General features: G+C 34.5%; 1 protein-coding gene across 2 annotated transcripts; it reads left to right on the plus strand.

Moving 5' to 3' along the window:
• The first annotated feature begins 13,198 nt into the window (after positions 1-13,198).
• Positions 13,199-18,923, plus strand: LOC142605638 (uncharacterized). 2 transcript variants are annotated; one of them, XM_075777080.1, is made up of 9 exons: positions 13,199-13,739; positions 14,609-14,746; positions 14,838-14,906; positions 15,005-15,076; positions 15,362-15,444; positions 15,529-15,660; positions 15,865-16,078; positions 17,074-17,156; positions 18,704-18,923. In XM_075777080.1, the coding sequence occupies exons 1-8, from the start codon at positions 13,317-13,319 to the stop codon at positions 17,116-17,118; spliced, it is 1,176 nt and encodes a 391-aa protein (XP_075633195.1). In that variant the 5' UTR covers positions 13,199-13,316; the 3' UTR covers positions 17,119-17,156; positions 18,704-18,923. The 2 variants fall into 2 exon arrangements, with proteins under 2 accessions (XP_075633195.1, XP_075633189.1); XM_075777074.1 differs by lacking the exon at positions 18,704-18,923 and having other exon boundaries at positions 17,074-17,408.
• The last annotated feature ends 2,757 nt before the right edge of the window (positions 18,924-21,680 follow it).

The following is a 21,680-nucleotide window of genomic DNA, read 5'->3' on the forward strand; positions in this document are numbered from 1 at the left end:
GGAACTTGATGCTAAACTTGAACCCATATTATTTCTACAACAAATTTTTATAATTTTGTTAGAGACCGCAGATTCTTAAGCTAAATCATTCCTATCAAGAAGGTAAGTTTCCGACCGACTACTTAGCAAAACTTGGAAGCATTCATGAGAAATCAGCTTTCACTATGCACTCTTCTCCTTATTTTGCAGCTACAAGTTTGCAATACTCGCTTTGTTAATATGTGTAATAATATGAACCTTTAGCTTTTAATAAAATCGTATGCTTATAAAAAACAATTTACTATATAACATCATTACACTTCTTTTATTGATATTAAATCAGTACATTATTGCTTCTCAAAAAAAAAAAAAAAAATCAGTACATTATTATATAATTATATATGCAAAGTAATTGCAACTTTGTTAGAATTGTCTAACCAAAGTGACAATTTAATACTATCTCCAAAAACAAAATGACACATTAATAAAGGAACTTTTACTATGAGCAATACAAGAGATTACTGTAATAAACTAAGAAAGATTTAAGTTACGCATCAAAAAGGGATTATATATATAAGGGCCACTCTTTCATTCAGCAAAAAAAAAAAAAAAAAAATATATATATATATATATATATATATTTATATATAAAAGGGCCACTGCAAATACTAGGGTTTTAGGGTTCTAATACAAGGGTTTTAACAAGATGCGTGGTCAGGTCATGTGGATTATCACATCAAGCAGCTGGGGCATAGTCACCGTCATCATCATCGTCATCGTCATCATCCCCGTCACCTTCCATGGATGCAGTAGTGGTAGCATAGTCGTCATCATCGTGGCCATCGAATTCTACTAATATCTCAGGGTAATAATTATAACCACACACATCATCAGCACCATCATGCAAATCAGCATGCATGATGCACTTGGACGTAAGCATCATGGAAATGTAAAGCATTTTCTCTTCTTCTTAATGGGAACTGAACCAAAATAACTATAAAGAAGGCTAGTGAAATTAGTGGTTGCTGCTGACACTCACACAGTCACACTGACACTGCAGAATGGGTATAGTTGAAGTGTCATATATAGTGCGGAGAGAACATGGGCATGCTCTTTGTGTATGGAAGGCTCGTGCAGAGGCGTGCCATGATGCGTATGACACGTGCCTATAATCCTACGTGGAAACCTAGTTGGCAGCCCATAAAATCTACACGTGTTACATTAAAACCTATTTTCTGGTAAAAAAAACATGAAGAATATACGCATTGTCGATTTGCTATTGGAAAGTTATTGTGATATTTTTTAAAGAATTAATTAATGTGTGTTCTAAGAGTATATAATAATATATTATTTAAAAAAAATTTATTTAAAATTGAAAAAGTTGTAAAATTTTTTCAATTTTTCATAAAATATTTTTAAAAACAAATAGCTTAACGTATGTCCTAAGAGCACACGTTAATCGGAACTATTTTATAACTATTTATTCAGTAGCGCAAATAAGTAGCGATAAAAATGCATTCGTACAAAATTAAAGTGGAAAACGTACTTCGGTATTAAGAGGGAAGGGGGGAAGTATTTGAATGCACAAGATATATGACAAATTCTTATCATCAAAATTTAGTGGGAAACGTCCTTCGTTTTTTGTTTTTATTTCTTTTGTGATTGTCACTTTTGGACAATACTGAGTTTTTCAACAGTATAACTGTTCTCTCACACTAGCGTATGCTAGCTCCATATATAGTACATACATAATTTTATGCACAATAATTATATATATTTTTATTGATGTTCAAATTTAAAACATGAAATGAGACCATATAGGTACAGGTGATCAGAATCAAACACTATTGAGAAAAATAAATAATTAATGACAGAATTACTTGGCACTTCCATAAGCTTGCCAAGATTGAAGAATGGCTGTCTCCTTAGCAAAACAAGCAGATGGTGAGACGTCTGGCAATAGGGGAGGTATTAATTAAGGAAAGCAATATATAAATATATATATATATATATATATATATATATATGTGGAAAAATGTTTTGGCAGATTTGTTATTCTCACTATAAGGCATTGGAAAAGCATATATTAAGCCGTAAAGATCGAGGTGCTTCCCTGGAGATTTACACCTCTGACAGAGGACATATTATGGGGTTGTTGAGTGCAAGTTTGTATATTTAGCATCAAGGCTTAAGGTGGCAAATTCCTGAGCGTAATGAGAAGCCTGAGGAAGTCACTGTTGTAAGGAAATTATTATTTTACACTCTCTCATGTGCACTTCATACACTCTTTCGCATCGATCAAGTATTCAAATTTTTCAAAAATGTCCAATTGTAAGCACTCTAATCATCGGCTTGTACTGTAATCGGGAATATGCTTTATTAGAAATGTAAATGTTCAAGTGTAGCCGGCAAATTTTCATGAGATGCTAACAATGAATGTGAGTTGTTGGGTACTGTACTGTATGCGAACTGATGTCAGCTGGATGAAGCTTTAGAATTGTTTGAGAGACCTAGTCCAATTCGGGATATATATAGTTCTTTGGGCGGCTATGATCATTTGGTTGGTATGTATTTTTGATCTGTGCGTAGTTTGCTGTATTGTTTGTGCTGGTGTAATCCTTGTTAGTTGTGATTCTGAAATGCTCGGTTTTTTTTTTTTTTTGGTAAAAGAATCATTTTGGTTATGAATAAAATGAATTCTATTCTACCTAGCGTAAGCTGCAAAAATTATATTTATATTCCGCACTATAAATTAAACAAAGCTGATCTAATGAAGAAAGCAATTATACATTGATATATAATAATGACCATCTATGATAATAAGCACGATGTTAAATTACTGATTGTTTCAAAAGTTTAAGTTATTGAGATATGGTAAATTTAATCATTTAATCACATATTTTAACACTCTCCCCCCACGTGTCAGTCAAAACTACATTTTAATAGGTGAAACCCAACACATGGGAATTTAAATGGAGGGTAGAGTAGAGAAGACAATTATCAAACTCAGGATCTCATGCTCTGATACCATGTTAAAAAGAGAGAAAAATGAATTGAAGAAACTAAAAATTGTGATACAAAATGAATGAAAGTGGTTACAAAATAATTAGCAATGTACTGCTGTTTATATACACAAAACAGAGCGAAAATGGGCAAATGCCCATTTCGCACAAAAAAAAGGGCAAATACCCCATTTTCCAAACTAATTAGGGAAATGCCTCTCTTTTGAAACTCAATTTTATCAAAATCGAGTTTAAAAAAAAAAATTTCTGGAGCCCTATAGCGACATTTTAAAGGGTCTATACTGGCGTTTTAAGGACCTATAGCGGCGTTTTGTTACTCAACCTCCATGAAATCGAGTTACATGCAAGTTTTTTTTTTTAACCTATAACTCGACTTCATGGAGCTCAAGTTACAAAATGCCGCTATATGTCCTTAAAAACGTCACTATAGGCTCCTTAAAGCGTTGCTATAGGGTTTAACTCGATTTTGAGAAAATCGAGTTTCAAAAGAGGGGCATTTCCCTAATTAGTTTGAGAAATGGGACAACATGTTGATTTTTTTTCGCGAAAAGGACAAAAGCCCATTTTGGCCCACAAAACAGGGACTAACATTTTCCCGCCTAAAATAACTAACTAACAGATTTACAATACAACAAATCACATTTTGACACTTGGCTTCTCCATTACTTGACAGTTGTTCCCAACTTCCCTTTTCATCTTTCTCTGACACGTGGACTCCCTTTGATCCTTCCCTACTATTTTCTTCTTTACTTTGCTCATCCCACTATACTTTCCTTCTTCAATTTTAACACTCCCCCTCAAGTCCTGAACTGGAAGATCAAGGACTTGAAGTAGAACTTTAGTCTGCAATTTCTTTGGCATGAAAATATCTTTTAAGCCCAACTTCTCTGTCAATCTTGTGAAAGAATTCAAGCCCAAAGCTTTAGTGAACACATCAGCTACTTGAGCATTTGTAGTCACATGAACGGTCTTAATCATTCCTTCCAAAATTTTGTCTCGAACCAGATGGTAATCCACTTCAATATGTTTAGTCCTCTCATGAAAGACTGGATTAGCAACTATGTATAATGCTGCTTGATTTTCACAAAAAAGCATAGTTGGTTTACGATATTCAATCTTCAAATCCTTGAGTAATTGAAGCACCCAATTAATCTCACATACCACACTAGCCATCACTCTATATTTAGCTTCTGCTGAGGATCTTAAGACAACCCCTTATTTCTTTGATCTCCATGATATTAAAGACTCTCCTAAATAGACTACATAACCTGTCAGTGACCTCCTTGTATCAGGGCATCCAACCTAGTCTGCATCACAGAAGGATTTAATGTGCAAATCATAATTGCTTGAGAAGAAGAATCCCTTTCCTGGTGATCCTTTGATATATTGAAGAATTCTATGGACTGCAAGCAAATGAGGCTCCCTTGGCTTTGAAACAAACTAGCTTAACCTATGCACAACATAGGTAATTTCAGGTCGAGTCAAGGTTAAGTATACTAATCTCCCAATTAACCTTTTATATTGCCCAAGGTCTGCCAATAGCTTTCCTTCATATTTTGAAAGCCTTAGCTCCATAGGAAATCTGACTGATTTGGATCCAAGAAAACCAATATCTTTCAAAATTTCAAGGGCATACTTCCTTTGATTCAAGCTTATACCTGCATCAATCCTTGCTACTTCAAGAACTAAAAAATACCTTAAGGAACCAAGGTCTTTCAACCCCCTATCATCAAGCAACTTCTTCAAACTGTCAACACAAGTAGGATTGTTTCCAGTGAGCAATATATCATCAACATATACCAAAAGCACTGTAAAAGAAAACCCTTGAGTGTGAGTAAACAATGAGTAATCAAATTTTGATTGAACAAATTCCATTTGAAGAATAGTCTTGGAGAATTTGTCAAACCATTGCCTTGATGCCTATTTGAGACCATAAAAACTCTTGTTTAATTTGCAAACAATGTTTTCCCCCTTGCTGTGAAAACCAGGTGGTAGACACATATAGACATCTTCAACCAAATCACCATGCAAGAAAGCATTATTAACATCTATTTGATGAAGAAACCACCCTTTCACAACAGCCAAAGAAAGCACAATCCTGACTGATACTGACTTAGCCACAAGGGAAAAAGTTTCAGAATAGTCCAAGCCAAACTTTTGTGTGAAACCTTTAGCAACTAACTGAGCCTAATTCCTTTCAATGGAGCCATTAGGTAGATATTTAACCCTATAAACCCATTTACAACCAATAGGGTACTTACCAGGAGGTCAAGGAACCAAACTCCAAGTATTATTAACCTCTAAGGCATCTATTTCCTTATCCATAGCAGCCCTCCATTCAGGGTATTGAATTGTCTGATGAAAATAGGCAGGTTTTGAAGGAGTGGAATTGATTGTCATGACAAAGGAATGAAAGGTAGGGCTAAGGTGAGAATAGTCCAAATAAGCTGAAAGATCATATGGCACACCAGAATTAGGCTTAGTGCTAACAGACTTGCAAGAATACTGAGAGAGATAAGAAGGAGGTTTATGGGATCTAGTGGACCTTCTAAGAGTAGGGGTAGAAGCATAAGGTAAGGAAGAAGGTGATACAGCAGGGATGATAGGGTCAATAGGCAAAGAAAGAGGTGCAGATTGAGAAATAAAAGAAAGTAAAAGGTCAATAGTGGCTGTAGGAGGAAGGTCAGTAGTGGCTACAAGAGGAAGAAGGGTAGGAATAGGGTCTACAACAGAATCTACAACAGGATGAACATTAATATCCATAGCAGATGTGGAAGTATTATCAACAGTAGGTGTGAAGTTAGGATCAACAAATAAATGTGGAGTAGAAGTGAAAAAGGAAGGAGGGGTTGCAATGTCAATAGAGTGGGAAGAAGAATCTGAAGTGCAATGAGGAAAAACTAAGTCATCTAGATAAGAATTGGAAGGTTGAGAAGAAAGTGCATAAGGAAAGATATGTTCATAGAAAATGATATTTCTAGAGATATGAACAGAATTGGAGGTAAGGTCCAAAACTTTGTAGCCCTTGATGCCATGGGGATAGCCTAAGAACACACACTTCCTAGCCCTAGGTGCAAACTTGTCCCTATTATGAGGTAAAGTGGAAATGAAATACAAACAACCAAAACATTTGAGATGCTTATAAGATGGTGGAGAGTTAAAAAGAATCTCATAAGGACTTTTGTTACCTAAGGGCCTGGATGGAAGCCTACTAAGCAAGTAAACAGCAGTTAAAATGCAATCTCACCAAAAACATAAAGGAATTTGTGATTGAAACCTTAAAGCCCTTGCAACATTGAGAATATGTTGATACTTCCTCTTAACAATAGCATTTTGTTGAGGAGTATCAACACAAGTCAATTGATGCAAGATGCCATGAGATTGAAAGAAATCCTTAAGGTAAAACTCAGTACCATTATCACTTCTAATAGTTTTAATTTTACAATTGAACTGAGTATTCACCATAAAAGCAAACTGTGGAAGATAAAATTGTGTTTCAGACTTATTTTAATCAAATATACCCAAGTACATCTAGCAAAATCATCCACAATTGTTAAAAAGAACCTAAAACCATTAATGGTACTGGTAGAAAATGGACCCCAAAGATCACAATGAATCAAATCAAAAGGTTTATTGGATACATGAGTACTAGAAGTAAAAGGAAGTTTCTTCTATTTTGAAAAATGACAAATGTCACAACAAGAAGCAATTTTATTAATATCAACATCATGTACAAATTGCTTCAACAATTGAAGTTTGGAATGAGAAGGGTGTCCTAATCTACTATGCCATAAGGCAGATGAAGAAAAAGAAGTAATAGCAGCAGCAAGAGCAGATGCAGAAGATCTACAACTTGAATCTCACAGCAGAATTAAGCCATTATGTGCTTTACCCAGACCAATCGTGCTCCATTGAGCAAGGTCCTGAATAAAACAACAATTACCAAGAAAAATGAGGCAACAACAAAATGATTTAGTGAGTTTGCTAACTGAAATCAAGTTGAATGTAAAAGATGGCACACACAGAACATCAATGAGAATTAATGTAGAAGAAACATGCAATGTGCCTATACATGTGACTATAGCTTGTTCCCCATTTGGCAAATAGACAAAAGTATGGACAATTGAAGTGATTGTAGTCAATTGAGCAATAGAATAAACCATATGATCTGTTGCTCTAGTGTCAATGATCCAAGTATTAGACTTGTAAGCATGCCTATCAACAACTTGAGCAGCAAAAATAGAATAAGAAAAGAAAGGTTGAAGTTAATAAGGATTACCTGAGAAGTTTGATGAAGAAGAATGGGAAGATGATGTGGAAGGTAAAGGTTGTGGAGTGGAAGGATAAGATGCCATAATAGAAGCAGCTTGGTGAGCAGTCTGAGCATCATTGCCTGATCCAGAAGCCATATAAGTCTTCAAAAAATTTAGAAATTGCTCACATTAAGCTTGTGACAGTGGAACCTGTGGGCTAGCTTGCACATAAGAACCTCCACTTGAGTGACCAACATGGTTCTATGAAGCAATATTTGATTGAATGCTAGAACCAGATGGTTGAACACCAACACTTTGCAAGACTCCACTAGGCAGAAAACCAAAATGCACATTTGAATGCACATTTGGGGAAATGATATCCAATCCACAATTCCTTGAGGTCTGCATTAAAGCAACTTGATTTGACATAGCCTTGTTACCTCCTTTTGGTTTGTAATGAGGAGGATAGCCATGGAGTTTATAGCATTTATCTACTATATGTCCAGTGAGACCACAATAAGTGCACACAGACCTATCTTTCCTGCCATTACCCCTTTTACCACTGTCCTTGATGACCAAGAAAACCTTTGCTATTATTCACATACATAGCAACAACATCACCTGATTGAATCATGTTAAAACCTTGACCAATACTCCTTCTTTTCTCTTCTTGCAAAATCAGAGAACACACTTTGCTAAGAGAAGGTAAATGTTCAATTAACAAAATCTAAATATGGCCATAACTATCATTCAGTCCCATAGAAAACCTAAAAACATGCTCCTTGTGCTGAGCATCAAGTTGAGAAGACTTAGAACCACAAGTACAAGCACAAGTACAGACTGTGAAAGGCTGGTAATTAGCATATTCATCCCACAAAGTCTTAAATTTTGTGAAATAAGAACTCACCCATAGTGATCCTTGTGCAAGATGTGAAATCTCCTTCCCAAGCTCAAATAGCCTTGAGTGTTACCCTGAGATAACCTATCCTTAAGATCAATCCACAGATCTCTGGCATTGTTGATGTACATCACACTGGCCTTCAAATCCAGACTGAGTGAATCAGTTAACCAAGAAAGCACTGTAGTGTTGCATCTGCTCAAAGAATTTTACAATGGAGAAGATGAATTAGGCTCAGTAATTCATCCATCCACAAAACCAAACTTGTTTCTGGAACTCAAGGCCAAAAACACAGATTGTGCCCAACTCATGTAGTTTTCTGGACCAGTGAGAGGTTGCGAAGTAAGCATAAGACCAGGATTTTCATTCGCTGGAAGAAAAAAGGGATTATTCGCATATTCATCTGCCATTGTTTCACTTGAAGAAGGCACTGAGTGCGCAGTTTGAGACTGAGTATTAGTTGTGGAATCGGAAGCCATGAATGAGAAAAATAAATGAGAAAACGAAACACTAAACTCTATTTGGGAACTGAGAAAACGAAAGAAAATCTCAGAAAACTTGCTCAGATACCATGTAAAATTAATACCGATTGTCCCAAAAGTTTAAACTATTGGGATATGGTAAATTTAATCATTTAATAACATATTCTAACACATGATTAACATAACAAACTTTGGGGAGACCAATTAGCTTGAATCCCATAATAAAAATTTGGAGCTTCTTTTAGTTGGGACTTGGGCATATGTATTATGTTGTAGTAACATTACATGCTATTCATGCAGTTGGTGCATAGTCCTAACCATCATCATCGTCGTCATCACCATACATGGATGAATCTGGAGCATAGTCATAATCTCCATGATGTTCAATGCAGGCTGCAGGGGTATAATCATAACCGTCGCCATCGTCATCTCCATCTACATGCTATTCTATCGCACCATGGGGCAATGGCCTTGGAAATGAATAACATTTCCTTACTTTTGTGATGAAGATAGAGAATTAGAATGATTTTGAGTGTCTTTCACAAGCTTGAGAGTTAAGATACAGGGAGATAGAGATAGTAACAAAGGTGTGTATTATTTTATGGGGATGAGTTGGTGCTTATTTAGACGGAAAGAAAGCATTCTCGTTTGGCACAAACTCAGCCACGTGGCGGGGAGTGTGAAGAAATGCTTGAAGTGTATGCATTATCCTATGCCAATGACAGGTGGTGCTGCGTAGGTTAGACACTTTGGAACCCCGGTTGACAGTTCAGCAAACTTGTAGGAGCTAGCAACCCTGAGAGATCATAAGAAGATAGGTAAAGGGGAAATAATTCTTATACACATCGTGCACACGCATTTGAATTAAAAATACGCATGTGTACAATGTGTGTATTAGAACACTAACATTGGGATGTAAAAACCCCTCTATTGCTATTTTAGCAACCAATAAGGTCAAATAGATCCATATCCGGAGATGGGTCTTTATATGTTTTTACTAACTGTTTACAATGATGTAAAAAAATATATTATCTTAACGAGGAAAGAGAGAAAAAAAGGAAGAGAGAAGAAAGACAGATAGAAGAGAAGAGAAGAGAGAGAAACTGAATTTTAAATATTATTTTTTGTTGGTATAATTTATATTATTTTAATGAACTATATGTAAAATTAGAAATTAAGATGTTGGGTGAGTTGTAAAATAGATAAAGTAGGTTTTAAGAAAGTAAAATAGATACTTTTTACATCCCCAAATGCTAATGCTATTAGTATCTATATATTAACTATTGCTCTAGGCAAAAACTTGTTGTACAACCTTTAATACACGAAAAAAATAATTGAAATTATAACTTAAAATCAGATTTTCTTTTATAGCTTTACGTGTGTGTGTAAAATGTGTACATTAACCTGTGTGTACTAAACACAACTAAGATGACAGCATATAATGGGTGGTGCGAGCATCTCTGGAGTTTGGACTTGCGGTGCATGGTTGAGTCATGAAAAGTGAGATCTCTTTTAGCACGTTGGTGGAACTGAAAATTGTAAAGTAGAAGAGAATTGGCTTTTTCTTTATGGATTTGAAAACGGTAGCTAAATCAAAGATTACATCATTATTAAGGCAAGGATAATAGTGATGGACCACCTCCAACCACAATCTATAATCTATATAATATTGTGGGATTTGAGAGCATTTCCAGATCAATTAAATTAGCCTCGACAACAAGTAATTGATTTCTACAGCAACATTGCCGTAGCTCATAGGTTGCAAAATTGTCCAGCCAAAAAAATATGATTAACAAATTGATTTGGCGGACCTGAATGCTCTTACAACTTCTGAAGAGTCACCTCCATCGATCTCCATGTATTATATAATTAATCCTTTGTCCTTAGCTAATTTCATTTCATTTCCTCAAAGGCAGACGTACAGTACTTTAGTATCACTAATGATACTAAACTATAATACATGGAGCATAATGGTACTGTATATTAGGGAAATGCAGTGTACATCACAAGATTCTTGTGTCATCAGCTAATTAATTAGTGATTATATGACAGTCTCTGTGGTTGGAACTTAATTGGCCATGGCATTCCAGTTCACTATTGGCTAAACGCAAGACTTAAAGCAACGTTACTTTTAGATTTGTGTCACTTCTTTAATTTTGGAGTTGGCCATTTGCTTTAGTTCAAGTGTCCATGCAGAGCAGCCACTTCAGTCTTTCATTTTAGTTTATACAATTAATTCATTTAAAAGCAAAGTGCAACCATGCTCCATAAGCAACAGATACCTATCAGTCTATTACTAGCCATGTCAAAAGAGTGGATTTTAGAGGTCTGATCTGAAATTGTTTGTGAAATAGGGAGTTTATTGATATGTTATTATGTGTGGTAAGATACTAAGATGTATTGAATTTTAAGTAAAATGTTAATGTGACAAACTCTTATTGGATAGTGTAAACCATAATTTTTGCACCACATTCTTATCAAATTTTACTCATTATTAGATTATATTCTCTATGTAGGCCTAGTAAATGCAAAATAGCTAATACAACATCAATTGGTATCTCTTTGACTCTTAACAATCTCAAAAAAGGTATCCATAATTTGGCAATTGACACCCTCTTCTCCAAACTTAGAGTAAAAAATATATATATTTTAATTCAATTGGCACTTCCTAGTATTTCCAGTAGAAATATTCAAAGTTCAAATCTCTCTTTAACCCCAACTATCAATATATAAATAAATAAATAATAATGTAGGGAAAAATTATAAAATAAAAAGAACAAAACTTGTACTTCATATTATAAAGAAGGGTTTTAGAAAAGAAAATCGCTAGGGATGACAATTGTTACCCTACTTGCGGAACCCGACTTGACCCTAATGGGTTGGGTTTTACCCAACCCGACAAATAGTAGGGTTGGGTCTAGGTTTTTAAAATAAAACCCGAAGCGGGTCCGTGCAATATTCGCCCCGAATCCAACCCATTTAGAATAAAAGTAAAATTACAAAAAAAAATCCTATATATATATATATATAAAACTTATAACAAAACCTAACCCTAACCCTAACCCTAACCCTAACCTCTCTCATTTTCTCTCAATTCTCTCTCAACACACTCAGCCGTTGCCTCTCACCCTAGTCACGTCCTCACCCTCACTCTCATTCACTTACTGACCCACCCTTACTCTTACTCTCATCACATGGCGGTTGCTGTTTGTCACGGAGGAGCACAGATCTCGTGGTAGTTGTTGTTAGATTAAAGCATGGGATTGTTAGATCAAAGAGAGATGTGATGATTGGAGGAGCTCTTGGTCATGTTGAGGCCAGGAAAAAAACCCAAAGGTGGGATTGATGACTGAAACCACCACTGATGAAGCCTTGGGCCATGGATTAGGGGCTTTAGATTAGGCCCAAAAGTGGCTAGACGAGGCCTACAAGGGCCCGACGAGGTAGGTTTAGAGTTTAAAAAAACCTGTTTATTAAATGGGCCAGGTTTGAGTAATAGGAGAGGGCTCGTGAGTTCGGGTTCGGGCATTAAAAAACCCGCCCCAAATCCGACCTGTTGCCATTCTTAAAAATCACATGCTATTCTAGAGTGAGTTTTTAACTTGATTCAAGCTCAAATTTCAAAATTTTGTAATAATTGCTAAAGTTCAAAATTTTGTTATAATGCTCTTAGTTGCTTACTAGTTATGACACTAAGAAAACATTAATCCAGTGGTTACATATACATACAATAAAACGGAAAGAAAATATATAGACACAATTTCTGTACACAATTTTTACCAAAACGTTGATATGATATATTGTGAGTTGGAGCAAAAAAAGTGATGGATTTAAGTGAAAATGATAAGCAAACACTTATAGTTTGCCATAGTAGAGTTATGGTAAAAATTATAACAAAAAAATTGTGGTTTTAAAAAAAACTCATAAAATTGTAGCGTATGACATATCCTAATTAAAAATATATAAATATTGTTTAGTTGATTGCTTTCATACATGATTTTTAAGATGCGTTTTTTTGAAAATATTCAACCGGACAACATTTTTTAATGGTTCCCACAGGATTTTGTTTTGGGTAATTACTAATATACATATACTATGGCACACAAACAACATACACTTACTTTTTTACGTTGAATTCGTAACTTGAAGTTATGATTTTCAAGTAACAACAGTATATGTGAAATAAACTCACTCTTTTGTTTTTAAGTGGTTAAAACACTTACAAAAAGGCAAACTAGACATTATCGTACTGAATAATTTAAAAATAGATAAAACTTATGTATAGTTATGTCCTCTTTGTTTCCACGTTGTTCTCTCATTCACCTTATATACTAAACATTAGACTTTTCAATTTAATTCACCGACCAATAAAACACAACATTATTATCTTCTTCTTTTTTGTTAAAAAATTATTATGTTTTTTAATTCTACAAAACTATATATTTTAATTAACTAAATTAAGAAATTTAATATGCACTAAGTTTTAGACACTTGTTCCTCAAAAAAAAAAGAAAAAAGTTTTAGACGCACTTGGCCCTCACAACACTGAACACAGTCACTCCGCCAGCTTCAACCAACACCAACCAATCATTTTCTTTTGGCTAAGATTCACACTCTCGTAACCAGGAAAGCAAGTACACACAAACTAGTGCTACACCATTTGAATTTTGAACCCAAACAAATGGCCAACACCCAACTCTCCCACCACAATTTCCGTCCAATCCCCGCCGTGCATGTCACCTCCCACCGACTGAGCCCCACCAAACCCACCACCACCAGACTTCCTCTCCAATATTTCAAAAACAAAAGCTCAACTCTTAAACTTAAAGCTGACCAAAAACACATCAAGTGGGCCATTGGGCTAAGCCTTGTGGACCAAAGCCCGCCAAAACCAACGGTCGACGCGGAACGGTTAGTGAGTTTTTTGTACGATGATCTTCCACATCTCTTTGATGATCAGGGTATTGATCGGACGGCGTACGATGAGGTTGTGAAATTCAGGGACCCAATTACCAAGCATGACACTATAAGTGGGTACTTGTTTAACATAACTCTCTTGAAGACACTATTCAGGCCTGAGTTCCAGTTGCACTGGGTCAAACAGGTTTGCTTTACTATGATTTCTGTTATAGTTTATATATATATATAAGTTAGTAGGTGCTTTGACTTGATGGGGTTTGCTCGTAAAGAAATTATATGAGTACTTTTGTAGTGCAGACAACAATGAAGATGATGTAGCCTGAATTCGGACTAGGTTAATTCATAATTTTGAATGTGATTCAATGATTTAATAATGATTTGGTGTGTCTCAGTGTCTCTCATTATGTAATGCTATAAACTATTAAGTACTATGATGTTGACTACAAACCCGTAACGTTGGCTACCTAAGTTCGGGAGACTTCTTTTGATGTTATTGGAGTTAGAATTGTTTGTTTATGGCACAATGGTTTGCAATTATAATAATGTGTGTAAATGGTTTTATGAATCTTTGTCTGTTTTAATATTAGTTTTTAATTAACTCTTTTTTTATGCATTCTTTTTGGCAGTTTGTATGATTGCGAGTGAGTCATTACTTCTTGTTTTTTAAGAATAATTACACTTTGCCCACATGTAGTTTGCCTCTAATTCGATGTGCCTACCGTGGTTTGAATTTTGACACTTTGCCCACCTGTGGTTCCCACCATTACTCTGCCATAACCCCCCTCACCAATTGATTAATTTCACATTGAATTAAGTCCTTGAGTTTTCTCACAACAACCAAGTAATCAAATGAAACTTATTTTTTTCATATAGACTTCAAGAATCATTATAGTTACAAGTGCAACATATGACTCGGTCAATTACTCTGCTTAGGCATAACCATTTTGTGCATTTTCAAGTAGATTAGTATGATATTGAATGGTGACAGTAACTTCCAGTAGGAGATCACATTACGAAATTACTATAGAGACAGGACTGATTGAGTTGCTATAGACAGGACCGTATGAAATTACTACAAGGTGGACTATGATCATGAAGTTTATCCTTCTGCCATGGAACCCAGAATTGGTCTTTACAGGAACCTCTATCATGGGCATCAACCCAGAGACTGGAAAGTTTTGCAGCCATGTGGTAAGGTTCATTTCTCTTACCAGATGAGAGAATGACAGAATATACGGCACATAAAAAATGTTAGTAATAATAATATTCTTGTAAACTGTAGGATTATTGGGATTCCATAAAGAAAAATGACTACTTTTCTCTAGAAGGTTTGTTGGATGTTTTAAAGCAGGTACTGGCACTATCATTACTTGAAATGACATGAGATGATCATCTTTGTGTTTGTGTAATTTAATGCACCTTATGATGTGGAGATTGGAACTCTTGCAGCTGCGGATATACAAGACTCCAGACTTGGAATCACCCAAGTATCAGATACTGAAAAGAACTGCTAACTATGAGGTTTCTCCATCTTTTCTTAAAGAAATTGTTTCTGCATCTAGTCATTTACTAACTTATGCCTCTGCTGCTACTGTATTGATTTTCACACTGGGCAGAACATTACATCTAGTTTATTATAGTTCTTTCCTTAAAGATGACTGTTGTAAACTTGTAAATACTGGGAAATGACTCATGATATCAGTGTTTACAATGATATTAATGAGCTCACCATATATGTGGCTTATCATATTTGCAGGAATGTCCAGAAACTATATGAGTTCACTAGATTTTCAAATGATTCTACAGGTGAGAAAGTACACACCATTTATAGTGGTAGAAGCAAATGGAGACAAATTAGCTGGGTCAACTGGCTTTAATGATGTTACTGGGTGAGTATCTTTAAGAATGCAATTCAGTTGTGCTATTTTGTCTTTGTTCTCTTGGATAATACAGATGATAATTCATCTCTCTAGGTACATATTTGGGAAGAATTCCACATCAGAGAAGATACCAATGACTACTCCTGTCTTCACACAGGCATTTGATGCTGAACTTTCCAAAGTATCCATCCAAGTTGTTCTTCCATTGGAGAAAGATATAAGCAGGTGAGGATCATCACTTTTATTGGATTCTAAATACCAAAGAAAAAAAATGTATAGATTTAGGTTTCTGAATTTGAGTTAAAACAATGCAACTGGATGCATTTGATTAGTTAGACAATTGCAAAAAGATATGATCATTTCAAAAGTATTTCATTATATCTTTTCAATAATGTAAGCAGTTCAGCACTAAGCATGTATCTCTGCCAGTTTACCAGATCCTAATCAAGAAACAATTAGCTTGAGAAAGGTGGAAGGAGGTATTGTTGCAGTTTTGAAGTTCAGTGGAAGAGCTACAGAAGATATTGTTCGAGAGAAAGAAAAAGCACTTCGCTCTTCTCTTATAAATGATGGCCTCAAACCTAAGACAGGCTGTTTGTTTGCACGATACAATGATCCAGGCCGAACACAGAGCTTTGTAATGGTATGATATGCTATCCATACATTACTTCCTCTATTTTGTCCTGGTATATTATTTAAAAATGATTCCAGCTATTTAGACAACCTGAAATATGATTAATAAGTTATATTAACATTAGTGTCGCATGGAAAAAAATTAATAAAGAAGCACAATTGAGAAACTAGGTGGGGGGCATGGGGCTAGAATGGTAGTAGTGAGATTCAAAAAAGAAAAAAGAAAACATTTCCTTCATCTATTTGGCAACCAAACATAGTGTTAGGAAGAACCCTTATAATATATAAAGATCATCATAAGAGCATTAATTCTTATAGAAGAAAAATGCCTCTGTCCATTTGAAGCTCACATTTCTTCCAAGAATGAAGCTACATAGAAGCCATCCATCCACCCAAGGAACTTAAAATGGATGTGAGCTCCTGTCAGCTACTTGAATGAAATTTTAGTTCAAATTAAGAAGTCTGGATATTGGTTATAGCTGTGATATCTGCAAATTGAGCATTCCTAACTCTTTTTATACTCTATTATTGAGGGACGAAATAGAAGTGTAGAATAAAGACAAATATAGATGAATTCATGTGTTAACTCAACTTCATTATCTTTGTTTCAAGAACAAAGGAAAAACTAGTGCTGATATCCACTTACCATATTGTTTATATTGGAATCCTGATACTCCTGTGCTAGTGATCTTCGTAGCTACATTCTTTTGCTTCATTTTTCTAAGTGTAGTAGGCTTGAAAAACTAGTCCAAAGGACTTTTATTTAGAAATGTTCCCTATGTTATTATAAAAAAGATAAAAGAAAAAAAGTCAGCTTTGTTTTGCCCCCTAGTCTGTTAAACCAGCTATGTTAATGCCACGGCTAGTTTTATAAAATTGTCTTCTTTAAACTTTATCAGTTTCTTACAGCTATGAAAAAAGATTACTCAGTTTTTGTGTTTTTCCCAATTCCCAGACCAATTTCTGACTATTTTCTGTAATTTTTGGTGTTTGGTTGCATTGAAGAGAAATGAGGTGCTAATATGGATTGAGGAGTTCTCTTTGGATTAGTGCATTAAACGTGGCCACCCCTTTGACCTGCACTTCAGGTTGATCATTCTTCCCTTTTTTTTAAAAAATTTTTGGCATGAATTTATCTGGATGAATTGTAATGAATGAAACAATTTAGGTTTAGCTTAACATTATAGTTACCCTTTGGTGAATAGACGTTGATCATCCAGGATATAACTAAAAAATGTAATCAGCAACCACAGTGTTTTGAATCTTCTCTTTGGGTACATTATGATCCCAGTTTGCCATTTACTATCTGATGAAATAGTCACTGTTGTAATTCCCTCTAAGATCTGCCAGTTCCCAAACCATGGCAGTGTTCTCTATCGCCAGGTGTTACTTAAAAGGTGCTAATTTTTCTTACAGAATTGGATACGCTATATCATTAATGGACACTAAAAACCAATATTTCCACAATCACTGTATTATCCCCCCAACTCCAAAGTCCAACCTACCCCTTCTTTTATTGATAGGATTATAGATGAAAATCACATTTCTTTTCTCTGTAGAGTTGAAAATATGTGTTGCTTTTAATTTTGAGCTTGACTTTGTTGTTTCCTTTAGCGTGCAGCTAATGCCTACACACCACACCTACGACAATAACCAATCAATATATATATAAAAGCAGAGACCTCATTTTGTGAGGGTCTAAGCTTTTGCCAAGTGGCACCTTCTATGAAGTTTCTCTAAAATCATCCAACTCTCCCATTAATTAATTGAGTTTACACCACAACTCACTCTCTTCTTCATGTCTTTTAGTATACCAAATGTTGTAGTTTTTTTTTTAAATTTTTTTTTTATAATAATAAAAAAGGATACTAATAACTAATGAGATTGAGATAGATAATCTTCTAGCATTTCTGTTGCCTAAATTACACTAATCTATATATTTTATTTACAATAATCATTATTATTTATTTGATTCTATGGGAATCCTTATTATTTTATGGTGATGAATTTACATACAAACATCTCATAAACAAAGTTTCCCTCCTCTGTTAGTCTTTTTTTTTTTTTTTTTTTTTTAGTATGACAAGTTTTTACGTTAGTTATATAAAAAGTTTTTGCCTTTATGATTGTATGATTGTGTAGATGCATTAATCACAACTTGCCTCCAAAATGACGTTTTGGTTTTTGCCTTTTTGTTTTCAGATTTTGCATATTATCAAAACTCTGCTATAATGATTAATGTAGGATTTTCTAAACCTTTGACTCCCCAACCTCTCTCATGCTTTGCCTCCCCCTCTCAACTTTGACCATATGCTTCCATTCTCTTTCTCTCTTAAAAAAAAAAACTTTCTTTCTCTTAAAAAAAAAAAAAACCTTTAATAGTTAAATTTCCTCAACTACTACTACTCTCAAATTTTGTTTCCATACTTATAATTTTTTAAAACACCAAGTCAATGGAAGAAACCTATTGCTCTTGTGATCTTTTGTTGTAGTCAGTGGCTATCCATCGCACATTAAGTGGTCTTGACATGTATGAGTTCAAGTTATCTTTTGTTACTTTCAAAAATTCATTTCTTCACTTACAATCGGTAGGGTTAAGATCGTGAAATTCTGTGTTTTGCTATTTCTTTTGTAGGTTGTGTTATTGTGTATATCGATTTCTAAAAGATGCTTGAAGTCTAGAACTGAGAAGTCGATAATTGTTTATTTAGTGTAAAAGTCTCATTGTCATTGTCATTTCAAGATTGTTTAATCTTAGCATATAACTTGAGTAGGCTGGTCTTTTCAAAATAAACAAAAGCTAAACATGTTGTAAATTATAAAGTGGATTATAGGGATCAAGCAGTTATCATCTAGGTTTTTTTTTTATTTTTTATTTTTTATTTTTTTTATACAAAATAAAAATTCTACTCTAGCCAAATCTAAGTGTATATGTGTGTGAAGCTTTCTCTTGGAGACTTTGACCCCGACCCTTGCCCCCATACATCATATCCCACCCCACAAGTACTAATACTTGTGGAGTGACCATCATACCAAGGGTGTACAGTGGTACGATGGAGGGGATTTAGTCAATGGCAATTGAATTTGCAGAGGAAAAACAACACGACTATTCAATCTGCATTAGACTCCAAAGCTTCTTTCTCGAGTAAGTTTCTTGATATTTCAATAAAGAAATACAAATTGACTTTTTTCCTACAATGAATTGAGTTTTGGGTTAATGGTTTTTTTTTTTTTTTTTGAGGTTTGGTTTAATGATGATTGTATAATTCTAGATGCTGTGTGTGCTTTTTTTTCTATGAATTTCAATAATGTATGAATTGAGGATTTTAGCATTTGGTTCATTAAGGTTTTTTTTTATTTAAAAAATTCTAAATTTCATCTCTATTTCATTATTTTGTTTAGCTTTTGTTACTTTTTATAATGAATTCATTACTAACAAAGTTCTATGACAATTATGATATAATATATGTACAACATTCTCCAAACTTATCTTACATAAAACATTATAATATTATCCGTGCATCGCACGGGCAACTTACTAGTTGATTTAGAAAGGGGCAACCTAAAAATAACGTTTTTATTTTCTACACAAATGTTCCAACATCTTCCAGTGTCGAATGAATAAAGTCTAATATCTGGCACATTTGGCATATGAACTGTGAAGTTTTACCAAAATTTTCAAGCTTTCCAGGATTCCACCTTATAAATTGTGGTTCCTCTCCGAACATTCTATCTTTCCTTCAAAATAAAATAGATGTTTGCATGGATTTTTTTTTTTTAACCAGAAGATCTTAGTTAAAAATATCAAGTACCAAATGAGTTACCAAACTCGACTTGCACTGACTTATTTGTATTTAAAAAATAATAATAATAATAATAGCAAAAAATGACGGCTTAAAAAAGTTGTATTTGGATAAAAAATTTATATCTCAATTGAAATTTTTTAGAGTTTTCAATTTATTATAAAAAATAAAAAGTTGTACCTAATAAAATTTTGGATTTTGCTAATGTGTGCCCTTAGGGCACACAATAATTTATCAATTTTGAAAAAAATTTCTTGAGAATTAAAAAAATTTTGACAATTTTTTCAATTTTCGAGAAATTTTTTTTTAAAATAGATAGGTTAATGTTTGCCAGGGCAATTAACCGAACCCTAAAATTTTAGGAAAAAAATAAAATGCAGAATTCTCTCTCTCTCTCTCTGCTTTTAGCACATGTGCTCATTGACTTTCAGAGGAATTTTCTTACAGCTATATGGGAAGAATGAGATTCATGCGACCAGCATTAACTAAGTTGCCAACCTCAAGAACTCTGAAAACGATAACAAGGATTAGCTTTTTAAAAAGTGGGCCAAATTTACAGTAAATAATTCCAAACTTTAGCAATAACACTTTTAATGCAATATTCCAATTTTCAATTGATTAAATGAATTAACTTAAATGTTTACACTTATTTTTAAAAATACATCCAATGCCTACTTCTTTTCTGAAATAAAAGTTGACAATGATAATTAAATAAAAATTAAACATTAATTGAATTACATATTCAAAATATGAAATACAACGTGCTTTTTATGTCAATTTTTACACCTAAAATATCTTTTTTTAGTTTGGTTACCAAACCGGTGTAATAATTTTAAAGTGATTTATCATTATAGTTTGTTGTACATTTTCTAAGCACTAAAATGATTTTCCGTTAAAACTATATATTCAAAAATTCTATAGTTAAAGCTCTACATAAACTGTGTGGGGAGTAAAGAACCCAGGCAGGCATTTGGGCCTTTGGGCTCTAGTAAGGAGAGCCGAGTTGCTCTTAAGCTAAGGAATTGTTAATACTGCAAATTGGCCCATACGCCGAGAGTCCGAGGATACAGCCGAGGGTGAGTTTCTCCTCGGACAGATCCAAGAGAAGTCGGAGATTCACTACGAAGGTCAAGGCAGAATTTTGGAAAGACTGTTGGTTAAAAAGGGGGAAACTCTGAACCTTCTAGATACACCGGTGTTAGAAAAATACCAAGAGCAAAGGCTGCCACCTTCACATTAAAGACTCTGCACCTACCTCCCTGACCGCATTAATGGGGAAGTGACTCCTGAACAGTAGAACTGAAACTTCTGGTCACTATTCAAAGGCACTAAGAAAAGAAATATCTAGAGGAGAGAGGATTTGAGCAACACGTGGATAAAGTATCAGGGAAAGAAGTATTTAAGGGAGGTATCAATCAATAAAAAAGAGGGAGGAAAAAGAGGATTAAGAATTGTAATCTTTAAGAAAGAAAGAGAAATAATACAGAAGTAGTCATCGGCTCACGTCGGAGGAGGTCCATTGTCAATTGTCATTTGTTATTTATAAGTGTTTGCACAGAAAAGCCTGTTGTCAAGTTCTCAGTACTTCTAACCTAGATTTCAAGCCCACACTCTATAAATTTCATTGTTTAAGGCTCATTGGGCCTGAGCCCATAATCGTCTTTGGGTTCAGGTGCAATTGTGCACTTACAATTGGTGCCGTCTGTGGGAATCTAGTCTGAAAGGAGCTGGGATACTATGGCAGACCTAGGCTCACACCATGCAGAGTCTCAAGGATCACAACCGGAGGATCTTTTCGAGCGTCTAGAG

Source organism: Castanea sativa, chromosome 1 (genome assembly GCF_040712315.1).
Source record: "Castanea sativa cultivar Marrone di Chiusa Pesio chromosome 1, ASM4071231v1".
Taxonomy (NCBI): Eukaryota; Viridiplantae; Streptophyta; class Magnoliopsida; order Fagales; family Fagaceae; genus Castanea; species Castanea sativa.